The following is a 16,036-nucleotide window of genomic DNA, read 5'->3' as shown; positions in this document are numbered from 1 at the left end:
CCTTCTGGATTAAATGAGCAAAGGACTTTTCGGAATAAGTGCTTAATGGGTGAATCCATGTCTTATTTAGCCTCTTTGGAACCTAGGGTTTGCGATTTTGACTTTTCGGGTGGTCTTATGGATAAAGTTGGAAACATTATCCTTTTAGACCATGTTTCGGACCAAATATGAGCTTTGGAGATCTTGGAATCGAAGAATACGGCTTAAACCATTAAGTTGTTGGAAACCCAGTGCCCACAGTGTGACAACAGGTCGCCACGACATGACGAATGGGAAAATCGCGACTATCTCGATGTATGAGGGCCACGACATGGCCATAGATGCCCACGGCGTGGCGGTGGACTAAAGTCAACATTGACTGTTGACTTTTTGCTTGAGTTGAATTTTGGTCAAACATCTAGTTTTGGAAGAAGAGCTAAGGGTTTACCTGGTATGACTGTATAGGTGGAGCATAGCGTCGGTATTCTGGTAGTGAGAGCAGTAGCAGTTGAGCAATGTCTGAGAGGTGAGTCTTTCCAGTATACTTGTGGGCCGAAGGCACCAATGCCGACCTACTGGATTGTGTTATGTAGGATGATAGCTGTCTTTGTGACTCTTGTATGTTTGTATGTTTGGGTTGAAAGAAACCCAGGTCTAGGACCATTATTGCATGTTTGGGTTGGAAAAACCCTAGGGTTGGGCCCATATATGTATGATTGGGTTAAAACATAACCTAGGGTTGGGCCCATGATTGTATGTTGGGTTGGAATATATCCTAGGGTTAGGCCAACTATATGTATGGTATGTGGTACTTTGGGGAACTCACTAAGCTTTGTGCTTACAATCTATATTTTTTGTTTCAAGAACTTTCGGTACAAAAGGGAAGGGCCTGGCGTGATGGCACAACATCCCCTTTCATGATTCCGCACTTCTAACTATTTTTACTCTGATGATTTTGGTATTTTGTATCGTGGTTGACTTTGAGACATCTAATGTATGGAATTAATGATTTTTAAAATGAAAAATTTTAACAATACTTTTGAGATGTTACACTCAAAACTGAAACAACTAGATAGAAGTACACAATAAAAACCAAATCTGATAACTGATCACATGAAAAGTACTAGTCTATTGCAGAACTAAAAACTAGGGTTTTAGCTAGACATGACTAAAAACAAATTAAAGCTAATAAAAAGGTAAAATAACTGATTAATTTTGCTAAACTATGTGTAGGAGATGATTCATAGCCTTCCGAACTTCAGAAAGTGATGAAAAGTATCAGAAATCACCTTCAGAAGAGTTTTTTGTTGTCTGGAATCGTCTCCCTTCGAATCTGATCAGGAAGGTCGTATTTATATGTAAGCAGTTAACTTCCTGAGCAAGATAACAAAAAATGTGATTGCGTAATGGGAAAATGTGATCGAATTTTTGCCCAAATTTTCCTGAATCGCCATTTAATGAAGTATAATGCTATTTCTGGCTTATTTTGAACCTCAACACAAAAATCCTATCATTTGTGCGATCACATTTTTGCCATATGATCGCATTTTTCAAAAACTTTTCCCAGGTGATATTTTTCGACCCAAACAATCCTGGACCACTTTATTCGTTCGCAGAAGTCAAAAATGGGATTGCATGTTTGGCTTTTCGGCTTGATTCAGTCGCGATTCTTCCTTTTTCACAAACACAAAAGTCATTCGACATTTTGTTTAGTTTCTGGAACATTTTGAATCTCGTCAATCAGAGATATGAGTCATGAGATATTGTCAAAATACTGACAAGGGGTCAAAGTTGTCTGCAACATCCTTTAGGCTTTAAAATCTAGCAATCTATCTTCGTAGGATCAATTCGATCGAATATATCTTGACCAAAACAGCTTCCAAGCATTCCTCAGAATCCTTCACAAGTTCCAAGCTCCAATTAACTTGAATTCTCCATTAAACGCATCCAAATCTGCTCCCAAAGTATTACTTCGCTCAAATTATCTGAAAATGACATAAAAATGCTAGCAGTACAGGAATTCTAACGAATGACACGAGCTGAACATTATTTAAACTAACGACATGAAAATGTGTAAAATATGATGCTAAATGCTAATAAAAACTACCCTAAAAGATGCATAAAATTATATCTATCAAATCTCCCCAAGCTCAAACTTTACTTGTCCTCAAGTAATAAAAATATTAAACATTGTAAACAAATGGAAAGATGTAGATGACCTAAAAAGAACTTAGAACAAATCAAAGGAAACTAAAAACTTGAACTAAAAATACTTCACTCTTTTTTTCCATGATCAGACTTAACATCGAGGGAAGCTCCAATGGAATCACTACCTAGATGATCATTATGATACCTTCCATCTTTCACAGATTCCCAAATTCAAGAAGAAGCTGGACGGTGTGAACCAATAAACCAATTGTAACTTTAAATTAATCTTTGTACCTTAATTAGCCTTGCAAGCGAAAATAACAATTTTCACAATTTCTGGTCCTCAAGACTAGATAATTAAGAACCAGGCTTGACGTATCCTTAAGAACCCGGCACGTCAAATCAGATTTCGCTGAAGCAGTGGGCCCACCCATAGGGTCCCTGGTCTTATGCTTTCACTTTTCTAAGAACGACAAATATCATATCACACAATTCTTCATTCACGCCAGATTTGACTTTAAGATGACTTATGAATTGATTGAACTTGATTCTTTGTATTTTTATCTTTAGCTTGAGTTCTTCAATCATCTTTTTGAATTTCTTGAGATTTCTTCGATTAAATGCTTGAAATTTAACTTAGGTGTCAGATATGATATTTATACCCTTCCTTTCTTTTTGACTATGTGGATCTGATATAAGGTTCTATGTTACCGTGAAAGTAACGCATGTCCACAAATTGGTCTGTGTCCAGAGTTATCAAGCAATGTTCTTTTTAACCATTCCAAAGCAAATAATTTTGAACTGTTATTACCGCCTGCACAGTGTCTCAGTATGCCATTCTTTTTATTGTTTACAGTCGGCATCTCAGATCACGATGTTTTGCGATCCCTAGTTATGAGAACTATTATTGAACTTACCATTATCTACCTTATCACTTCAGACTTTCATTTTCCATTTATACAGAGCTATCGAATGCAAGAGTGTCATCATATCATGTAATTTTTTTTCTTTTCATAATTTTTTTATATATGCAGAAAATAAAAATAAAATTCTTTTTGGGTTTTTTTAAATGCAGAAAATTGAAAAAATAAACATAAGCTATTTTTTGAATTTTTTTAAACGAATGCAATGCAGAAAATAAAATGCAAGAAGGAAAATTGAAAAATTGTACTGAAAAACTGAAATTTTTTACTTAAAAACTGAAAAGGTTGTTAACAAAAAATGTAAATTTTCACTAACCCCCTCCCCAAGCTTAAAATGATGCATTGTTCTCAATTCGCAGAGAGGAATGAACAACTCAATTAAACATATACAAATACAAGTTTGCAGCTAGGAAAGAATGTACCTGATAAGTTTGCAGATATTTCTGATTTTGACGAATTTGTTGGCGAAAAATCTGAATTTCAGCAACTTTGAAAATTCTCTAATTTCCCCAAGCTTGCTTGGGACTGCGACCCTTTCTTTGTTGAAAGCAGATAAATAAACTAAAACTACGTGGGTTGCCTCCTGGAAAGCCACCCATTTTTTAAGTCGTTGGCTCGACTTTGTCCAACAAGATTCTTTTAACTAGTAAATGTGGGGCTCTGAAGGTTTGTATTGATTGGATACACTTCAAGTATAAAGACGAAAGTAAAACTTAGTCTAAGAAAATAAAGGAAAGAAAGTAAATGGCACAGAGAATTCTCCAAATTGTTCTTTCACTAAGAAATGGTTTGTCTTCACCAAGAATACGGGTTGTCACAAAGACGGTCACAAAGACAAACTCTCTTTACATTAGGGCTTACCCTAATGTAGATTATATACAAATCTATACATATCAATCCCATGATTAGAGGGATTCTATCTTATCTATACTAAGAACCGATCTTCATAACAAAGATACCGGATCTGATATCTATTCTATACTTATCTATATCATTGTCTAATATACAAATGATTACAATAGAATAACTATACTATGCGCTGACGCTGATAAGCTTGGTACGTTGGCGCTGGTTGACAATACGCTGACGCTGACAGATAGTGTAGAGTGTTTGACTCATCAGATCATAAGGTGTAACCTTACAATCTCCCCTATCTGATGATGTCAAAACTAATATTATTAAGAGTCATCAGAAGAGCCATTGTAGAACTTGTCAGCTTCTTTCAAGATCTCAGGCTTACCCATCTAAATTGATCAATTTTAAGTTTATCAAGTCTTCTACTAAGCTCCAAAGATATTAGCACGCGATACCCTCTTTCCAGTTCATAGTGACCAAGTCCTTCCAAGCGAAGATGAAACAAATGGTCAGTGGGAGCAGAAGGAAGATCATCAGTGCGTTGAAAGCACATTTGATTCTAACTATCAAAATAAAATATCCCATTCTCTGGTTCTGGAATGAACATATATTGGACTGCTTCAACACCCACTGATAATTCATTGTTCGTATACCGAGTTCCATAAGAAAGAAGAAACTTAGTATTCTTGGACTGTCTGGGAGCACCTGTTCTTCTTGAGGATGACGGTCTAGATGGACCAGCTGATGGTACAAGGTTTAGCTTCTTGACTTTGTTGAGAAGTTGCAGAATTGCCAACTTCACTTCCTGAGTATGAATACCCTTGTGTTTGTCAATGGTTTCTTGAGTATTCATCCACTCGTTGTAGCCAAATTTGACTAGCTCACAAGCAAAGACAACTTTAATGTATTTATATTCTACTTCTTTCTGACCAAGTGAAGCTTCAGGGACTCGTTTCTTAGTTTGATGCATCTCACTTTGACAATAGGATCAGGCTTTGATCTGCAAGTAAGAACTTCTCCAAACTTCTTCGTATCGATCTAGTCATTCAGGTCTGAAACTATGTGTTGTTTCTCCACATTATTATTGAAGATTTTCTTGACCTAATTATCAGTGCGTTGAACATTAGTACTCTCATCAGCAGAAGCAGGAGCTTGAACAAGTTTGGCAGACAGACGTTCTTCTTTTCTTGCTTGTTTCTTTTGACAAATAGCAACATTATATTCTAACATGATCTCTCTAACTTCCTCAATAGGTAACCTCCATGTTTCTGCTAATTCATCTAGATCAAATATGAGTTTGCTTTTCTTTTTAAGAGGAGATGCTGAAGGATCACCACCATCAGCATCAGAATAACTTCCAGGTTCAACGTCATTAGCTCCCCCTGAGAAGGAAGTCTTCCTCTTTCGAGGATTGAGCTGATCATCATTAGAGTCAATGTCACTATTAGTTCCTTGAGGAACCTGTTGACAAATCTCCCCCTCAAAGTAAGAATAAGGATAAACAACATTTAAAGGAACAGCGGGAACAACAACTTGTGGCATGAAACCAAGATCAAGAAAACCCTTCAAAGTCATCAGTCTCTGATTGGTCACCAGTGTATTGAATGGGTTGATCAATTGTTGCATCAGCGTCTGGAATATCAGCAACAACAATCTGCTTTTGAGGATCAGCTTCAGCTTTAACGCTTACGGTCATCTCAAGCTGAGATGGAGTTGGTACAATCATCACCTGCATTTGCATTGGCTGAGAACCCCCTTGATTATTCTCCCCCTTTTTGGCAACATCAAATTAGGGAGGAGAGTCAGGAGGTGGTGGAGGAGTTCTTGGAGGAGGATGAGATGGTGGAGGAGGTGGTGGAGGAAGATTATCACCTAGAGAGTTTGGTGGAGTGTTATCAACAACCATATCATCATCATCATCATCATTCATCATCATCATCATCATCATCCAAAGCCATAATTCGCTTCATTGTAGCCACATCCCTTTCAACTTTATTCAACCTTTTTCCCAGAGATTGAGTAATATACACAATTAGAGAAAGTTGGGAAAGCACAGTAGTTTGAAAGTTGGTGCTAGATTCTTCTTGATTTTCCTGATGATGGTCAACAGTCATGATAGGAGTTGGAATAGAAGGAACATTCTCAGCTTGAGGAGAAGGATGAGCTGACTTATCTTGGATCATTGGTTCAACAGTTTCCATAATAGGAGGGTTTGATCCACATTGTGCAACATCATCTGCATATGGAGTGAATGAGGAAGTAGATGAAACTCGAATGTGCTTGTTTATCCGTGGATGAGAGTTTATTCCCTGAGCAGAGTCTTATCCCTTATCAGTGGCTGATTCTTCTTCATCTTTATATGTGTCTTCTTCGTCATCAGCTCTTCTTTATTACCAGAGCCTTCTTCATAAGCATCCTCACTATTCTTTTCGCCAACGTCTTCATAAGTGTCTTCTTTATCATCATCCTCATCGGAATCTGAGAGTTCAACCACATAGGGGTTTTCTATCCATTTTTGCATTCTTAGAGCAATAGGCACTACTAGAAAACAACCCTTTAATGATGCGCAAACAATGACACACGCTGATAGAGGACACACATTTGTGCGTGCCCTAAAAAATAATGTCAGTTTTGCAAAATTTGAAGGATAGAGGACATGCATTTGTGCGTGCCCTAAAATTAATGTCCAACAAAAAAAATTAAAAACACGGAAGGCACCTAAATTTAAGTGGACGTCGTGTAGAGATGTCGTTTTATAAAATTTTAATACGCGCGTCCGTCTTTCATGCAACTAATAGGGGAAACAAAATCCCCAAACAATTCAAGTACCTCACAAGTGCGCACCCATGAACTAGGGCTTTTATATCGGCGCACTACTAAATTCCACAAAAACGCAGGAGGGTTTTTTTCAAGAACGAAAACGCTCTCACTTCTCCTTGGCCTCTGCAACAATAGATGATCGCCGTACCTCACCTCACCTCGCCTTGCTGACAACCTCAAGGTTTCACTCTTGTTTCCCTAACACTTTCTCATTTTCTACTTCAAAATCTCATTCATTTTCTTATTCTTAAAGATACAGATGAGAGTGAAGAAGAAATCGATGATGATGATGCTCATGATGATTTGGACGACGAATTGGTGCCGAAATGGTTGAACAACAAATTCGAGCGATAGAGGATGCGGAACTTGGGGAAAAGGGCGTATCCAAAGATGAAAAAAATCCAAACGGGTCGCTAATCAGTTCTTGGAAAGCATGGATTGGGTTTGAAACACAATCTCATCTGGTAAACAAATGGTAATCTCGATAAAATTTAATCAATGTAGTTCTTGATTATAGTTTTGAATCTTAAACATCATTTTTATTATGTGTTGATTTGAAGAGCCTGCAAGTTGAGATATCAAGCCATTTTGTTCCTCCTACTTCACGCTCAACAAACCATATCGCTCTCAGATTTTCCAATTTCAGTTCAGATCATATGGTTTGGGTTTTGTCACACTTTTTCATTCTAGAACTATATGTTACAAAGTCTAATTTAGAAAAGGTTTTTACTGCAGGACATTGATGTTGAAGAAAACCCTAGCTCCCATAGTTATATGGTTGTGTTCCAATATGGATCTGCTGTGTTCTTTAATGTTGAAGATCATGATGTGGAGTCTTAGCTAGACATTATAAGAAGGCATGCTTCTGGACTGCTTCAAGAAACAAGAAAAGATGGTTAGTAAACTTAACTTTAACATCTTTTATTTTTCAAACACTTTGGTCCATAATACCCCTGCCTTAATAAAGCATGTGTGGTTGTGTAAACAGATTATGTGGTGAAGGAGAAGCCATTGTTGATGGAGGATATACAGGGAGGTCTTGATTACATTGTTCTGAGAAACTTTGATATTGACAGATTATGTACTATTAGTTGTTATTTTTCAGATCAGAGATTGTTTGGAGATAGGCAAAATATGCTCAAATATATGAGTACCTTTGTGAGGAATATGAAGTAACACAACGGTTTGGAAATCTTGATTATAAATTGAAGTTTGTTGAGGTAGCTTTTCACACCAGATTTTTTTATTAAATCTTGAATATGAATCTTATTTTCTTGTTTACTAGTTTTGGAATGGTGCATCATTGTGTTGCTGAGCATCGAGAACTTTATAGGAATATACGAAATCATCCGGGAAATAAACATAGTCCCAAGGAAGGCCCTATCAAAATTTATTTTGTTAATATGTATATACCAATGCTAACTCATGTGAATATAGATGCCAGTTGCAAAACGTTTGGGCACCAGTTCTGCAGATGCAATAAAAGTAGTTCTGCAGATTCAATAAAAGCAGAGGAAGGGAGTGATTCATTGGATACCTTCATCAAACAAGCTGTTGGAAAAGAACCTCCATTTTCATTTTCAAGAACTAGGGATAGCCCTGTGCAGTGGATACAATTACTTCATACAGAATTCATATGGCACCATTCAGTGTTGAGTATCTCTATGTTGAGATTGCAAACAAGGTACAGACTTTTTGTTCCTAATATCATTTCTTCATTATATTTGCTTTTTGGTTGATATTAGTATTATTATTTGTGAAAAGTAGTTTTTATATAATAATGTTTCTTATTTCTATAAAATGTATACTTTTTATCCGGGCCCTCTTTTGGCAACAACAAAACTATTATGGGGTTGATTTAACAGCTTTACATGGAACTGCATTCCAAGGATATTTTTCATATGTTTCTCTTTCTTCCATTTCACACATTAAACTATATCCGATTTTGTTATGAATGTCATTAACATTCAATTGCAATCTTTAATAATTTAATTTTTAATAATGTAATTCTTAATATTACAATTTGTTACCCATATTAGGAACATGCTTACATTTCTTTACTGATAATAGCCATATTTATACCAATACTTAAATACATTGCCGTTATGGGTAAAAAATCATATTTTTTCCTAAAACAAAAGATGAAAGTTGAAACATAATGCTTTCTTATCATGTGAAATATCTTTTGGTGTGGTTCCATATTTCTTTTATTACTCGTAAATGCTTTTAATGTTTGTTTAATCTATAATATTATTTGTGTTTAATTCATGTTTTTCACTAAATGAATGTGAATTCTGGATTTTATTTTTGTTAATTCCATTTATAGGAAGAGGATTTGTATGAAATTGACATTCCATTAAAATTCACTGCTTCTGTGGGCACAAGGATACATGGTTTAGCATGTTGGTTTGATGTTCTCTTCAATGGAAGGTAATAAATTATAAATATATATTTTTTCTAGTTATTTAGAAAAAAAGAAATTTGTATGTTGAGTTACATTACAGCACAGTGCAAAGGTGGTTGATGATAGCTTGCAGGTGAGTCATTATAAGAAACGAATGGAATGGTTTATTCCATTGTTTTTTCATATATCTTTAATGTTTATGAGTTTACTTTTTTTATTTTTCCAGGACATCCTTCGTCTTCTCACTTTGTGGTTCAACCATGGAGCTACTGCTGATGTTCAAACAACACTACATAAAGGTTTTTCACATGTTAACATGAACACATGGTTGGTTGTTTTAACTCAGATCATTGCAAGAATCCACTCAAATAATCATGCTGTGAGAGAGTTGATACAATCTCTTCTCGTTCGCATAGGACAAAGCCATCCACAGGTCTTCTGTTTTTCCTTTTTTACCCTTTTAGAACATAAAACACCATGTAGACTTACCTGTTTCAAAATCCATTTCAGGCTCTTATGTACCCTCTTCTTGTCGCATGTAAGTCAATAAGCAATTTGAGGAAGGCTGCAGCTCAGGAAGTGGTTGACAAAGTGAGGCAGCACAGTGGTCTGTTGGTTGATCAGGTGCAATAATAACTTAATAATAATGAGTCAATGACTGTTGATTAATTTCGGGTTTAGGGTTTTTAGCTGACAGCTAGATTTGTTTTATGTGAAGGCACAACTTGTGTCGGTTGTATTTTGGTGAACATAATATTGAGGGAATGCTTAAGGTTTTAGAACCATTGCATGAAATGCTTGAAGAAGGTGACATTAGAAACAACACAACACACATGTTTTCTCTATAATAATATCTAAGTGCATCATCTTGAATAACAGAATCTCATATCTTCATCATTTAAATGTGTTTTTTCTTAAGGCCTGGGATCTGTACTATCATGTCTGTAGAAGGATAGATAAGTAGCTTCAATCTCTTACAACTCTAGACCTGCAGGCAAGTAACTTATTTCATGCATATTTTTTTAATGCCATTAAAGTTAAATTGTAGGGATAAATGCAAATCACAACAATGTAACTTATTTCATGTATTTACTTTTTTTTTTGTGTCTTCTTTTTACCATATGAAGGAAGGAATACTCAAAGTTGGTGTTTGATTGTTTTCCTTTTGTGTAAATGCAGTCAGTTTCTCTAGAATTAGTAGAGTGTCGTGACTTAGAGCTTGCTGTTCCTGGAACTTATTATGCAGGTATAATAATAATATTATATTATATATGTTTTGAATGATGAGTAATATAATTTATTAATTATACATACATGTTTATATATCTGGTTAGTCATCTTCTTCTTGAAATATCTGGTTAGTCAGTCTTTGGATATGTATAGAAAGTAATTTTTTAATATGAACAAGGATTAAAGTGTAATGGTTTGGTTGGTTTTCTTTTCTGATTCAAGACAGTATAAACCTCTTATTGGTAGATCATTTTGATTCCACTCTCATATATACCATGTGTATTATTAATTAGTTGATATTGATATTGTACAACTGACATGATTATTGTGTAGGATTTCCGTGTTGTTTTTGATCAAGAGTTGGGATTGATATTGAAGCTAACAGACATGATGATTGGTTGGATACATGAAGGGTTTCAGAGCTTCTTTAGACAGCTTAATGATGAGGAACTAAAACAAGAAAGGTGCCCCTTTATAGCAATGTAGTATTAGGTTATATAGTTGGGGAAAACCTCTTAATAACAATGTACAATCAGATCCCTTTAATATCAATGTATTATAATTTTTTGACATGATGTTATTGGATGAAACTGATTGTTTTTGTATATATATTTTTTCTATATTTTTGTATTATGCGTAAAAGATTATCGTAAAGGCACATCGTATATGCATATTGTAAATGGTTGCTGAAGTTTATGACACGTAAATGTGTGTCATCTTCATTTATGACAGGGGCTATAATGATACGCAATGCGTTTCCTAAACGTGTATGGTAAGGTTACGACATGCAAATGCGTGTCGTCTTCCTTTATGACAGGGCCTTCCTTGATACGCATTGTGTGTCGTAAATGAGCGTCGTAAATGTGTGTCGTAACTGCGCGTCGTAAATGCGCGTCATCTATAGACGACGCGCAAAAGTGTGTCGTCTCTCGTTATGACAGGGCCTTCTTTGACATGCATTTGCGCGTCGTCTGAGCGTTTTACGACATGCATTGCACGTCGTAAAAGGTTGTTTTTCTAGTAGTGAGGCAAGTCACCTTTAGATGGAGCGGAATTGATAATCTTAATAGAACTGGCAGGAATTGGAATGATAACCCCGTGATTCTCAACATATCCTTCTTTATGTGATAGGGCCAGTCCAAGCCAACGTGTATAAGGAACATAAGTTGGCTTCTTGTTCCCAGTGAAGCAGTCAATCACTATATTAAGAAACAGTCAAGAAAAATCCAGTCTTTTGTTGTATACTATTGAAAATAAAATCATTTTCTGAAAAAGATTCAGCTGCTCCAAACTCCAAGTCTTGTGTCCGAGACATTTGCCAATCACACTAGTTAAATACTTCCATCATGCATTAAAACACTGACGAAGAGTGTTCTTGTATGGATCACAAGTGAGACCCTTAAGTTTGAAATTATACCCTAATTTTTCATGAACAAATTTGCAACTTTCTTCATAGGGAGTTTCAGAGTAATCTTCAAAGCGAGGAAGACAAAGAGCAGTTGTAAAGGATTTCGCATCAATAGTAACCCTAAATTAACCATCTCCAATAGTTCCAGTAATGGTCCAAGCATTAGTATCAATAGAGAATATGTAGTAGAGCTCACATACTTGTTTAGGGTAGAATGGGTCCGGGAAGTCGCAAAATGCATATCGAAGAGGACCGCTTTTAACATAGTAGACAAAGTCTTCGATTCTTGACTTTGAAACTGCTTTGGGATTTCATCGGTGAATGGCACATTGTTCGCTTGAATGATAGGAGAGACAGGGGCATGAGGACCTTTGATGACATTTTCGTTGGGGACAAGCTCGTACAGAGGCTTTGACATGGTGAAAGCTTTGAGGAAGATGTCGATTTAGGAGTCTTTTTGAAAGAGAGAGCCAATTTCTTAAATAACTTGTAAAAGTGACCTAGGATGAAGAATTCCCAATTTATACCCAAAACGTTTCTTCCTTTTTACATAATCACGAAGGAAGATATATGCGTCGTAAAAATCTCAAATCCCAAGATAATGATGAATCTTTCAGTCGTCATCCAAAAAGTTACCGTTGAGATAAGTTACATTAGTGAGACATGTCATCAACAACAATGAACATCAGCGTAATTGATCATCGAATGCCTTTAAGTTTGTGATGTCTCTTAATAGTGTGGTCTTAAACTACCATTCATTGACATAGTATTGTGAGATCTCATCAGCGTGTGGTTTCAGACGCTGACTCATAGATCAATTTTATTAGAAGAAAAGTGGAAAGAGTGGATAGGTGCGTGTAATATATCACAGACAATGATATACCCATCGTAATAGCTTTGTCAAGCTCTCATCAGCGTATGGTACATTACACTGAATCATAAAGCTTTAAAGAAGATTATAAGGGCAAGAATGGATTGGTACATGTGATAGACTACGGTACATAGACTAACCATCGACACAGAGTTTCAAATTTTAATCAATGTGTGGTATAATACAGTGAATCGTTAAGTTTTATTAAGAAGATAAAGGATAGAATGGATTGTTTCAGTCACGCTGAGGTAAAATCAGCATGAATCATTAACAGTTTAACACATCAACAAGAAGTGGTTAAACTTCCTAATCATAGAGTAAGTTGCAATATAGAATCAAAGATTCACCATTAACTTATAATGGTACCATGTCATACCTCAAACTAGGAGGCAAGGGACATGAACAACCCTTTGCCATTTAAGGACCAAACAAGTATCACCTACGCTGATGAATATGCAATCGGTGTAAGCCATTAGATTATGCTCAATGTTTCAGCAGAACATGAGACTTGGTGAATATATGACAAGCATACTTCCAGGGACAGGGTCAGGTAAAAACGATTAATTAAAAATAAACACCACAGCCTTTTGATAGATTTTTTTATTTGGACCAGACAATCTCACTTAGAAAGTGTAGAAAATGTTAGACAATCAACATGAGGGGTGACTCAATGTTCTCAGCAGATGGTCTCGCTGATGAGAAACTTAGAGAGATTTTGTCACATACAACGACATGTTTCTAGGGACGATGATGTGTCGGAAGTTTCATACTAGGCTTAGAATATCCTACATCAGATTCCCCCTTAAAAAATATACAAATACAAACAAAAAAGTTAGTCAAACAAGAAAATATTCCTATTAGCGAAATATGTGCAGCTTTTTCAGGAAGGAGATAAAGACCCGTTTCATCAAATATTTAGAATTTAATGGTCATTAATGCACCTCCATCTTACCAAGATATTTACCCCTTGAATTTTGGCTATAAAAGAGAATAGACAAGATCAACCATATCACACAAAAACACAAATTCAGAGTAAACAATAAGCGGGAATGCCTTTAATCGTTAAGATTCTGCAGATTGATTCCAAGCTTCATGTTCACCAAGAACAAAGGAAAAGAATGAACTAGTCTTTGTAACCAACGAGTTAGAGGGATCCAATATTTGTAACTTTCTAGTTATGAGAGTCACCAAGACAAAACTCGAAGTTTCCATTCATTATGATCCATGAAGGAATAAAAGATGGGATCACTGTCTTGTTGCAGACGCCTTTGGATCTTTGAGGTGATGGAGTTGCAGTGACAGCGTCTCTGGAACTTAGGTGCGCCATGTCACAAAATTCCACTTCATATCACTACAACCAAAATAGGTTGTTTAATACAAAAGAGATATGTGTCCAGAAGAACAACTGGTGGCAGTGTTATCCCCCATCTGGTCTCATCAACATGAAGCAACATGTCAATCAGCGTGTGCATCAGCGTCAGTGAGAGGGCAGTTGTTCTTGAAGAAAAGATGCAGAGTCGGCGTCAACTAGATCTTACAAGGAGGGTGATGCATTCAAGAAGTTACACGTTGATCTTATGTCACACCCCCAAACCAGAACGGTGGAAACGTTCGGGGGCGAAGGACGTCATGTTTAGTATCACAACACATGTATCATAGTAATCAAAGTAACACACAACCATCGCATTAATATTAAAGTGCTTATAAAGTAAGTGATTCACAAAAGTTAGACTCCAAAAGTAAATAACAAAACAAGACTTGAAGCTACTATGACCCATCTTCTGAATCCCAGTGCGCGTACCTGTCTACTAGTTTCCTGAGAATACAAGTTATTTTGAAAGAGTAGATCAGCATTTAAGCTGGTGAGTTCATAAGTATTTTAGTGATGTAATGTAAGTTGAAAATTCATTTTAGAAAAGTTCGCCTGTTCCTCCAGAAAATCCTATATCTTCTGATATGATGAAAAATAAGTAAAAATGACTCTACAATTCCTTTTATGAGTACTAAATGGATACAAGTTATATAGAATCCAGATCAAACAAACAATCGATTGTATGAATCTGCCCTAAACCCACAACCAAACAAGGAACAGGGAATGAGGCGGAAGTCACACATCCCATTGTTTGTTAGATCTTCATTGTATATAACATTTGGTACTTACGGAGTTAATTGTAATAGTTCCTTTATATTTGATGAAAACATTCTTTAAGAAAAACCCTTATTTCCTTTAGTAAAAATGGTAACCACAATAGTTCCTTCCATAATCACTTAGTTTATACTAGCTATATATAATCTAATATCGAACGGGTAGTTAATTGTGTGAATCTGCCCTAAGCCCACAACCAAACAAGGAACAGGAAGTAAGGCGGAAAGCACACATCCAACTGCCTATCGGATATTAATTATTTATAACCCTAATGTATAAACTAAGGTATTATAGAATTAACCACCAAAGGTCCTTTAAGTTATACTGGTTTAATAAAATGGATTAAACCCTTTTACTGATAAGTTTCTAGTTTAGTCTACTAAGTTTTCTATCTGAAAAGTATGTTTTTGTACTAGAAAACGGTGTATTGAATTTGTATACTAAGACCTGACCCATACCTAGTACTCCTTATGATTACTTGGTGTATACGGAGTGTATATATATATATATATATATATATATATATATATATATAGCTAAGATCAAATAGATAGTAGATTGGGTGCATCTGCTCTAAGCCCACAACCAAACAAGGAACAGGAAGTGAAGCGGAAAGCACACATCCTACTGTCTGTTGGATCCGATTAACATATATCCTTGATGTATCTACCGAGGAATCATAAAGTTAGCATTATAGGCCCCCTTCTAACTGAATGTTCATGTTACGAGTAAGTTGTGAGTTTTGTATATATCAACATGTTTTATTTATTATTGTCCGGTACTTTGTAGATGTACCCTTTTTAAATAAATCGGGTATTGTGTAGACGTACCCCATATATATATATATATATATATATATATATATATATATATATATATATATATATATATATATATAAATCATCGCATTTTGTAGATGCACCATATATATATAACCTTATACCACGTTTATTATCATCTTTGGTTTAGAACAATGAGTTAATGATACGTTCCCTTCCTAGGTTACTGGGAATAATTAGTATAAGTGTGTAAATCATGATGTGTTCTTCTGTTATAGTTATAGTATCTTCCTACCTGTACTAGTTATAGTATGTTCCTCCTTGTACTAGTTATAGTATGTTCCTCACTGTACTAGCTATAGTATGCTCCTCCCAGTACTAGTTATAGTATGTTCCTCCATGTACTAGATATAGTATGCTCCTCCCTGTACTAGTTATAGTATGAACTGAACCCCTAAACTATACCTATTATA

The 16,036-nt window shown here is 35.7% G+C and overlaps 1 protein-coding gene across 3 annotated transcripts; it reads left to right on the top strand.

Moving 5' to 3' along the window:
* The first annotated feature begins 6,729 nt into the window (after positions 1-6,729).
* LOC145135888 (serine/threonine-protein kinase TOR-like) lies at positions 6,730-10,929 on the top strand. Of its 3 annotated transcripts, XR_013720110.1 has the most exons (13): positions 6,731-6,906; positions 6,979-7,200; positions 7,286-7,384; positions 7,461-7,620; positions 7,714-8,409; positions 9,052-9,155; positions 9,235-9,262; positions 9,356-9,562; positions 9,640-9,753; positions 9,848-9,936; positions 10,049-10,123; positions 10,309-10,375; positions 10,693-10,929. XR_013720110.1 is itself a non-coding variant. In XM_079070085.1 (12 exons), exons 6-12 carry the CDS (start codon positions 8,362-8,364, stop codon positions 10,710-10,712), a joined length of 588 nt encoding a protein of 195 aa, XP_078926211.1. In that variant the 5' UTR covers positions 6,730-6,906; positions 6,979-7,200; positions 7,286-7,384; positions 7,461-7,620; positions 7,714-7,945; positions 8,011-8,361; the 3' UTR covers positions 10,713-10,929. The 3 variants fall into 3 exon arrangements, 2 of the variants coding, with proteins under 2 accessions (XP_078926211.1, XP_078926212.1); XM_079070085.1 differs by lacking the exons at positions 9,848-9,936; positions 10,049-10,123 and having other exon boundaries at positions 6,730-6,906; positions 7,714-7,945; positions 8,011-8,409; XM_079070086.1 differs by lacking the exons at positions 9,848-9,936; positions 10,049-10,123 and having other exon boundaries at positions 6,730-6,906; positions 6,985-7,200.
* The last annotated feature ends 5,107 nt before the right edge of the window (positions 10,930-16,036 follow it).

This window comes from Lactuca virosa, chromosome 9 (genome assembly GCF_052849685.1).
Source record: "Lactuca virosa cultivar CGN04683 chromosome 9, Lactuca_virosa_CGN04683_v6, whole genome shotgun sequence".
NCBI classification, from domain to species: domain Eukaryota; kingdom Viridiplantae; phylum Streptophyta; class Magnoliopsida; order Asterales; family Asteraceae; genus Lactuca; species Lactuca virosa.
The sequence above is the reverse complement of the archived record's forward strand: the minus strand, read 5'-3'. Positions and strand labels throughout refer to the sequence as shown.

Bases quoted from the DNA above. Each gene is read 5' to 3' on its own strand.
- LOC145135888 (XM_079070086.1), top strand. From the start codon at position 8,362: ATGGCACCATTCAGTGTTGAGTATCTCTATGTTGAGATTGCAAACAAG. The intron at 8,410-9,051 runs GTACAGACTTTT...TTCCATTTATAG, and splicing joins ATGTTGAGATTGCAAACAAG to GAAGAGGATTTGTATGAAAT. The intron at 9,754-10,308 runs GTGCAATAATAA...GTGTAAATGCAG, and splicing joins GTGGTCTGTTGGTTGATCAG to TCAGTTTCTCTAGAATTAGT.